An 8,477-nucleotide genomic window follows, 5' to 3' on the forward strand; every position below is an offset into this window, starting at 1 on the left:
TTTTGTCATGCAAGTTGAAACGATTGGCGGACTAATGGAAGAGGAAACTGACCACTTAATAGGATTTTTAGTACATCCATTTCTCCTCTCCTTAATGGGAATTAGTGCATCCATTTTCAGTTTCATCTCGTCATGCCTATAAGAGGTTGGTCCTCTTCTCAACAAGACACACAACAAATCGCCTTGTTCTAGAACATTGCGTCGCTTATCTCTTTCCCATCTCACTTTCCGACATGCACCGAGGAGTGAGACAACAGACCTCTGATGTCTACTACCCAACTTATTCTTGTAGACTCGCGTTGTGCCTTCAAGCGTAGAGTTTTGTAGGACAACAACAATTTTTGCTCAAGTGGATGACCTAAGGTTTATCAATGCGTGGGAGGCGCAGGATGCAAATGTTGATTATGTTTTACCAATTGTTTTTCTGGACTAAACTTAACAAAAAATGACTAATTATTCAATAGGGCCATGGACGCGCGGTGGCTCTCGGCCCTTGCCGATGGGAGGGCTCCGGAAGGCGAGACGGTGGCGGTTCCTGAAGATGGAATAAGGTTCTCTCCGCTTAGACCTCGTTCGAGTGATGCGTCTAGTTGTCGGTGTCAAAACCGGTGGATCTCGGGTAGGGGGTCCCGAACTGTGCGTCTAAGGCCGATGGTAACAGGAGGCGGGGGACACGATGTTTACCCATGTTCGGACCCTCTCTATGGAGGTAATACCCTACTTCTTGCTTGATTGATCTTCATGATATGAGTATTACAAGAGTTGATCTACCACGAGATCATAATGGCTAAACCCTAGAAGTCTAGCCTACGAGGTTATGATTGTGTATATATCTCTCTCTACGGACTAAACCCTCCGGTTTATATAGACACCGGAGGGGACTAGGGTTGTACAAAGTCGGTTACAGAGAAAGGAATCTTCATATCCGATCGCCAAGCTTGCCTTCCACGTCAAGGAGAGTCCCATCCGGACACGGGACGAAGTCTTCTATCTTGTATCTTCATAGCCCAACAGTCCGACTTACATCAATAGTCCAGTTGTCCGAGGACCCCATAATTCGGGACTCCCACACTAGTACCGTCGGTGGGCGTTTGAAGGTGTGTCTCCGTCGGATCTGTTTTTCGTGGATCTGCCCGGATCTGGTCATTGTTCATCTACGTTTGTGTCTCTTTAGATCGAATCCTTCCGAGCTACACTACTATTCATTGGTGCAGATGTTTTGGCGCGCTCGTCCTATGGGGTCTTGGCACGACAACTTTTCGACTGTTTTCTACAATAAGTTTTGCTCGGCTGCTGCTGCTGTTCTGGTGCGCTGGTCCTACGGGGCCTTAGCACGAGGATTTTTGGACTGTCTTCTACAACAAGTTTTGCTCGGCTGCTGCTGTTCTGGTGCGTTGGTCCTACGGGGCCTTAGCACGACAAATTTTCGATTGTCTACCACAAAATCTATAAGTTTTGGTCGGCTGCGATGATGGAGGGGGGATGATGACAGCGCGTCTTCAGTTCGATTCAATGCTTGTACGCTAGGTGGTCTACGGATCTGAATGTAATTTTTATTATTTCTGGTGTTCATTGTATCGCCCTGATTGAACAAAATAAAAAGCAGAACATGCTATCCAAGATAGAATCTGGAATAACGTCTAGGTCACTTATCTTCACTGCAAAATTCAGAGAATTTTTTTTATCCTTCAGTGAAGGATGTTGAGTAAAACAACTCCTTGCATACTCCATGAAACCTTCACAATAATAATATGCCCCCTCTCAAGGAATTACTATTAGTTACCAGAATAATTCAGCACCACAAGGGCTAAACTGAAAAAAAAACAGCCTACACAAAAGTCATCAGTGGAGCACACACTTGCCACTTGATCATTAATGGTCTCCCCCTCGTCACCCTAAACAGAAATCAAATCTGCCTCCCTAAACTGCAAAGCTTCAAGCATCAGCAGCCTCGCTCGCTGCCCCTTCTTCCACTTCCCACCCATCTCCCCATGGCTGGAGTAAACACGAACCACAAGGATACAAGATAGTGCAGCGGAGGGGGTGGCGTAGGGAGCTGGTCAAAAGCAGCAGCCTAGCTCAGCTCCAGCATCACAGCATCCAACCTCCAACCACCGCCGCGACCATGCGTGCCGCCGTGGCGTTCCTCCTCGCCGCCGTCCTCTGCTTCGGCGGGGGCCGTGCGGCGTCCGCGTCGCCAGACTTCGACTACCCGGCGGCGTTCAACTTCGGGGACTCCAACTCCGACACGGGCGGCCGCATCGCCGCGGGCTTCGAGCCCATGCCCCCGCCCTACGGCTCCACCTTCTTCGGCGCCCCCTCCGGCCGCTTCTCCGACGGCCGCCTCATCCTCGACTTCCTCAGTGAGCACCCCCTCCCGACCCCCATCGATTCCCGACTCGGCTCGTCTCCACATACACGCTTCGCTGCCATCTGCATCTCACCACCACCAGCACCGGTGCTGACGGAAGGAATCGTCGTGTCGTAGACTGCCGAAATGGCTCGTCAGTGCGTGATTTCTGCGTGTGCCCTCAGGATGTTGCAACAGCAGCACGGAACGAATCGGTGTACGGATGATACTACCACCGTCTACAGTCGATCGTTTCCTTGATGGCAGCGTGCACATCTCCGCCGGGTCCAGCCGGTGGTTGGAGCAAAAGGGCGAATTGGTTAGGATTGTCCTTTGCCGGACAGGTCAAACGCACCCCCGGGGCGGTGGTTAGGAGTGGAGATTGACGCATCACTCTGCGGCTGGTCCTTGGTAGTTGCATTCACTATTGTTACACTATGCTAGTGGAATTGTGCTGGATGTGAGGTGAGGGGTCCAGTTCGTGCGGTTTGGCACCCCTGATTGTGGCAACATTTCGGTGAGATCGTGCGGATCTGTGGGGAAAGCAAGCTCTGCTTCTTGGGTGGTGTTGTTCATACAGTGTACAAAGAATTGGTTTGTTGCGATCCGGGTGCCTAACTTCCCGGTCGTAGTAAACATCTAAATTATCATGTGCTCTCATTTAACTAGTAGTTTGACCGGGCCAATACTTTGCACCTGATTTTTATAGGTTTAATCATTCCGAGGCCAAGTGGTGATGGGTTTTTACTTTTCGAAAAAAGAAAACTGATGATGGGTGTTTGGAGGAGAAACATTTTTTAGAATAATTTGGAGTAGTTAAGAAGCAAACAAATGGCTTGCACAGTTCTCCTTGTAGGAACAACATTTCCCTCCTAGTTAAGCTGTTGATCAATGATCACTAACTATAAGCATGAGTTCCATGGTTTGATGACAATGAGTCTAATTTAAAACATTTTTGCAGTATTGGTTTCATGGGCACAAATAAAATTTATGCAAAGCTGTATATCAGATAAGGTGATTCAGTTGAGTTGCTCATGTCAGGAGGTGCTTTAGGGGGGCTATTGCATTATATTTTGTCTGAAATGCTGATCCCACTGAACCTTGATTTTCTTGATATGGCTGACACCTGACAGGCTATTGCTCTTACTTTTGTCAAAGAAAAATAATGGCGTGTTCTGTATGCTGATATGTGTTTCCTCTACTTCTCCTTGTAGTGGATGCAATGGATATGCCATTCCTCAATGCATACTTGGATTCTCTTGGTGCGCCTAACTTCCGGGCAGGTGTTAATTTTGCTCAAGCTGGCTGTTCGATTACTCCAGCAAGTGCAACATCTGTCAGCCCGTTTTCATTTGGTCTTCAGATTAAGCAATTCTTTGCATTCAAGGAAAAAGTCACCAGGCTGCTCTCTCAAGGTATGACTGATTAACAGGTCTTCTGCCCTATCCTAGAAGCATTTATTCCTTAGTAGAACCCTTGATTAAATGGATGTGACTTGCCAGCTGTTCTAAAGACTTAGTGCAAAAAAGTCTGAACTCATGAAAGATCTCAGCAGAACAATTGGAACCATCAAACTGAATAAGTAGACATTGTTGATTGATTACCATGTTTGTGAAAGAGCACTAAATTTCTGCATTTCACCAGAATAAATAGACAATACAACATAGGATGACAGTCATAACACATTTGAAATTATTGTACTGAGTGCAATTAGAAAATCTAAAGCTTGATGTCGTAATAGGTCTAGGATTGTCCTCTTTGAATAGTCTGACGAGCATCTATTGGGTCACAAAGTTTTAAGAGTATATATCAACTGACAAGTAAATAATGATAAGCTCCTTGATACAACAGATAACCACCCAATGCATTTGATTTCACCAATTCAGACTATGGAACCCTTTTTATTATATTTTTTACAGGAGATAGGTACCGAAGGTATATTCCTCAGTTGGATTACTTTTCGAAGGGACTCTACATGTTTGATATAGGTCAAAATGACCTTGCTGGTCAATTCTACTCGAGAACAGAGGACCAAGTCATTGCATCCATTCCGACTATCTTGTTGGAATTTGAAACTGGGCTCAAGGTTTGTAAATACATAGCGCTTCATGGTTCTAATTTTTTTTCAGTCCATGGACTTATCAGTTGTCATTTTGCCTCATTGCACTTTGGTAATCACATTCTTAATAGAGGTAAAAATCTCTGTTGTAGTTCATATAGGTTTCAGATTCTGTATCATGTATCTTGGTATTACTCTTTTAATTATATAGTTTTCCAAATAAGTGCCTCACATTTAGGATATTTTTCTTTCATTTACAATAAATTCTATTATGTGTTCCTTGTTATTTCAGACACTATACGATCAGGGTGCCAGGAAGTTCTGGATTCACAACACAGGTCCTCTTGGCTGCTTACCTCAAAACATAGCTCTTTTTGGCAAAGACCCAACACAACTGGATGAACTTCATTGTGTAGCAAAGCACAATCGTGCTGCGAAGATTTTCAACTTACAGCTGCATGCACTTTGCACAAAGTTGAGAGGCCAGTTTGCTGGAGCTAATATCACTTACATCGACATCTACTCCATCAAATATGCCCTGATTGGCAATTACTCTCGATATGGTATGCAAACTAGAGTTAACCACATTCTCTTATTACCAAGAAAACCAAGCATAAAAAAATCATTTGGACCTTTCCGTATATCATATCAATAGGGTCTAGGAAGATGTTTCAAGATTACTGATCATGCTTCAAATATGATTATCATTTTGACTATCATTTGGACAGTTGGACTAAAAGAGAGGAAACAGTGACGCTTTAGATTTCGGCTCTTTTGCTCATGCTGTCTTCTAGTTTTTCAACTTTCTTGTGCTAGGGATTTTTACATATGCTGAATTATCAGTTTTCATGTTACCTCATCATCAGAATATCAACGCAGTGATATTCTTAACGATTATTGAAGTAATGTTTTTTAAATTCCCACCTTCAAACTTTTACAGGATTTGAAAGTCCCACCCAAGCATGCTGTGGATACGGAGGGCCACCCCTGAACTATGATGGCAGAGTGCCGTGTGGACAGACGAAATCTGTGAACGGTAATCTCGTAACCGCGAAAGGATGCAGTGACAGCACTGAGTATGTCAATTGGGATGGAATACATTACACGGAAGCTGCAAATTTCCACGTTACATCGCAGATTCTGACCGGGAAGTACTCAGATCCTCCGTTCGTCGACAAGATGCCATTCCGTATAAAACCGAGGTTCTAATGAGCGGGTATTTATCTCCACAACTGAATTAATAAACCAATGTAATGTTGTATTGACCACAACTGATGTATTATTTATCACATGTCAATAATCACATATAGCTTCTTTTTTCAATAGTTCAAATCCTATTCTTTTGGTGATGTGCCCTGTTCTAATGACCAACCGAGGTTCAAATTTCGTTGTAGCATGCAAGTTTTAAAGGAGAGCTTCACATTTTGCAAGCAATTGAAGTTACTAAAGAATCTTGGCAAGAAAGAGTAGATTTGCATCCAAATTAATCTCCAGTAATCACAGTATCCAGTTGAGCTATCGTAAGAAGAATTAATAAGTCCTGTTTGGGTGAGAATCTTTTTCCGAATGCTGCGGGAACTGAAGTGTGTGCTCTGTAAAATTACCTAGTTCCAAACAGGCGGCAAACACTGCACACGAGCGCGGGTGCGCTTGCATTGATCTCTCTCTGTTTCACTTCTAAACCTCCAATCCAACAGAAAACCGGGGGGACTCGAAAAATTACTGTACTGTACACGCACGCCGCTCGACTCGATCACTTCTTGGAGATGTAGGCGTAGTACTGCGCCATGGGCACGACGAAGGCGATGACGAGCAGGCCGCCGACGACGAGCGTGAACTGGCCGCGCTTCTCCTCCGTCTCCTCCTTGCTCTTGAAGTTGGACTCCCGCTTGCTCTCCTGGAACGCCGGCCCGCCCGGGTCCGGCAGCCCGTCGATCGCCGCCACCAGCCGCTTCGCCGTCGAGAAGATGGCCTCGTTGTACTTCTCGTCCGTCGCCAGCACTGCAATGCATGAGAGCAAAATTGAAAGCTCATGCTCCGTCGCCGCCGTAGTGAACATCATACTACAGTAGCATTTAACGGCCATTAGGGAAAATGGGAAGCTAATTACCTGGGAGGTTCTCGGAGACGGTGGCGTCGAGGATGGCGTCGCCGACGGCCTGCACGAAGTCCGGGCCGCCGGTGATGGCCCCCTCCTTCTGGCTGGTGACGAGCACCACGATCCCCTTGTTGCTGCCCTCCTCCACCGTCGGGTACCACTTCTCGAGCACTTGGTCCGCGTACTCAAACGCGTCAGCTTTGCTCTGCACACGTACACACGTAACAATGCGAGAGCATGAGTGAGCTAGCTACCTGGCCGCCGGCGACGAACTGCATGCCTGCTGTTGGAGATCAGGCACGTACCGTGAGCTTGCGGACGGTGACGAAGTTGATCCGGATGTTCTTGCGGGCCTCGAGGTCGCGGGCGAGGCGCTTCACGTCGGACTTGGTCACGCGGCTCAGCACGCCGGCGTCGTCCACCACGTACGTGTCCGCCGGCGGCCCGTCGTTGAGCACGTCGAACTCCGACGCCACGGCCGGCGCGGGCGCAGGCGACAGGGTGAGGGCCAGGGACAGCGCCGCGGCGGCGAGGCCGTGGTGCAAGAACGACGCCCAGCTCCCGAGGCCGCGGTCGCCGTCTCCACGCCAGGCGACCCCCGCCTGCGTCTGCGTCTGCTTCTTGAGCGAGCAGGAGACGGCGGACCTGCTGCACGGGACGGCGGCGGGGGCCGCTGGCTTCCTGGAGCCCCGGAGCGGGCCGAGCAATGCGGACGGGGAGAGGAGGGTCTCCATGGCCGCGGACGCGGAGCGGGAGGTGGGGGTTGTGCGGGGCAGGGATCACGCCGGAGTTGCTCTGCCGCGTCCATTTTGTTTGTGCGAGCGGCGTCACTCGAGTCGGATCGTGATTGGGTGGCTGGGATTCTGGAGCCGGATAAGGCGCGGCGCCAGGGTGGACGCCCGGCCATGCCTGTCCCTGTCGCGATGCGATGGAGTTCGCAGTTTGCGTAGCTATGGCTTTTTTCTGCCGTTTGTGTCTTACTAGAGAGATGGTGAACGGAAATGAAAAGATCCAAAGATAACAAATAACCGAGTAAATAGCATAAAGCTACTAGTTTACAGGTTAGGGTTCCAAAAAACTATCACTTTTTTAATTTTCTCAGAAAGCTATCAAACGCGCGGTCCGCTGTTTCAAAAAACCCAAACCCACGGTGACTAGCGATTTAACCGTTTTTCTGACGGCCTGGGCCCATCTGTCAGCCCACGTGGCCACGCGCGCTCACGGCGCGGCAGTTCACGGCCGTTATCCGACGCGGTCCGGTCGGAACCAAAGTAGGCTGCCGGGTTTCTTGTTCTCTCACTCCCCTCCTCTCCCCCGCAGTGACCTAGTGGGCGATGGCGGCGGCGCAGCCAAATCTCGTCGGCGGCGAGCGATTGAGCCAAGGCGGCACTGGCGAGGAGGGCGGTGGACCCTCAGAGGTGGACAAATGGCTAGGCAGCTCGAGCTTCCCGGCGCAGCGGTTGCAGCAGCCATCACCGCCCGCGGCTCATGTGGATCCGGCGAGCTCAGATCCGGAAGTCCGCGCGGCCAGGGCAGTGGCGAAGCGCATCCACGCTGATCCAGCAGGCGGCCACCATTGGGCGTCGTCCTTTGGTGGAGTGAGGTAAGCACTGCTCAATGTTTCTGGGTGCTTTAGTTCAAATTAGAAGAAAGTGCTACTGTATTTATGGGTCAATTTAATCCTACAGCTTAGATGATGCGAGTTGGGACTTGAGGCTACATTTTCAAGTAATAGATAATATGGAGAAAAAGTATTCAGTGTCCTCAGATATCAGTTATCTGGCCATATTAGCATTGGTTGAGTTGGAGGGCTATGGAATGGATGCATTTCTAACTTATGTAAAGGAAGAGGGAAAGGGGCTGGAGGGTGTGGAGGCCCTGGATAGTGAGGAGGCATTAGAGGAAATGCTTGACTTATTTGTTGATAATAAGGTACTGAACATCAGTGTCAGAAAAGCTACTGATCCAAG

General features: G+C 48.5%; 2 protein-coding genes across 2 annotated transcripts; one reads left to right on the forward strand and one right to left on the reverse strand.

The window, feature by feature from the left end:
* The first annotated feature begins 1,875 nt into the window (after positions 1-1,875).
* Positions 1,876-5,732, forward strand: LOC123132122 (GDSL esterase/lipase At1g54790). The gene is made up of 5 exons (XM_044551881.1): positions 1,876-2,363; positions 3,565-3,765; positions 4,270-4,436; positions 4,702-4,972; positions 5,350-5,732. The coding sequence occupies exons 1-5, from the start codon at positions 2,126-2,128 to the stop codon at positions 5,616-5,618; spliced, it is 1,146 nt and encodes a 381-aa protein (XP_044407816.1). The 5' UTR covers positions 1,876-2,125; the 3' UTR covers positions 5,619-5,732.
* A 187-nt stretch (positions 5,733-5,919) lies between these two features.
* Positions 5,920-7,310, reverse strand: LOC123132131 (UPF0603 protein OsI_019212, chloroplastic). Its single transcript, XM_044551891.1, has 3 exons — positions 6,813-7,310; positions 6,520-6,712; positions 5,920-6,410 (listed from the first exon to the last, which is right to left on the reverse strand). The coding sequence occupies exons 1-3, from the start codon at positions 7,239-7,241 to the stop codon at positions 6,163-6,165; spliced, it is 870 nt and encodes a 289-aa protein (XP_044407826.1). The 5' UTR covers positions 7,242-7,310; the 3' UTR covers positions 5,920-6,162.
* Between the last annotated feature and the right edge of the window lie 1,167 nt (positions 7,311-8,477).

Source organism: Triticum aestivum, chromosome 1B (genome assembly GCF_018294505.1).
Source record: "Triticum aestivum cultivar Chinese Spring chromosome 1B, IWGSC CS RefSeq v2.1, whole genome shotgun sequence".
NCBI lineage: Eukaryota > Viridiplantae > Streptophyta > Magnoliopsida > Poales > Poaceae > Triticum > Triticum aestivum.

Bases quoted from the DNA above. Each gene is read 5' to 3' on its own strand.
- LOC123132122 (XM_044551881.1), top strand. From the start codon at position 2,126: ATGCGTGCCGCCGTGGCGTTCCTCCTCGCCGCCGTCCTCTGCTTCGGC. The intron at 2,364-3,564 runs GTGAGCACCCCC...TTCTCCTTGTAG, and splicing joins CCTCATCCTCGACTTCCTCA to TGGATGCAATGGATATGCCA. The intron at 4,437-4,701 runs GTTTGTAAATAC...TTGTTATTTCAG, and splicing joins AATTTGAAACTGGGCTCAAG to ACACTATACGATCAGGGTGC.
- LOC123132131 (XM_044551891.1), bottom strand. From the start codon at position 7,241: ATGGAGACCCTCCTCTCCCCGTCCGCATTGCTCGGCCCGCTCCGGGGC. The intron at 6,713-6,812 runs GTACGTGCCTGA...GTACGTGTGCAG, and splicing joins TCACCGTCCGCAAGCTCACG to AGCAAAGCTGACGCGTTTGA. The intron at 6,411-6,519 runs GTAATTAGCTTC...CATGCATTGCAG, and splicing joins CGTCTCCGAGAACCTCCCAG to TGCTGGCGACGGACGAGAAG.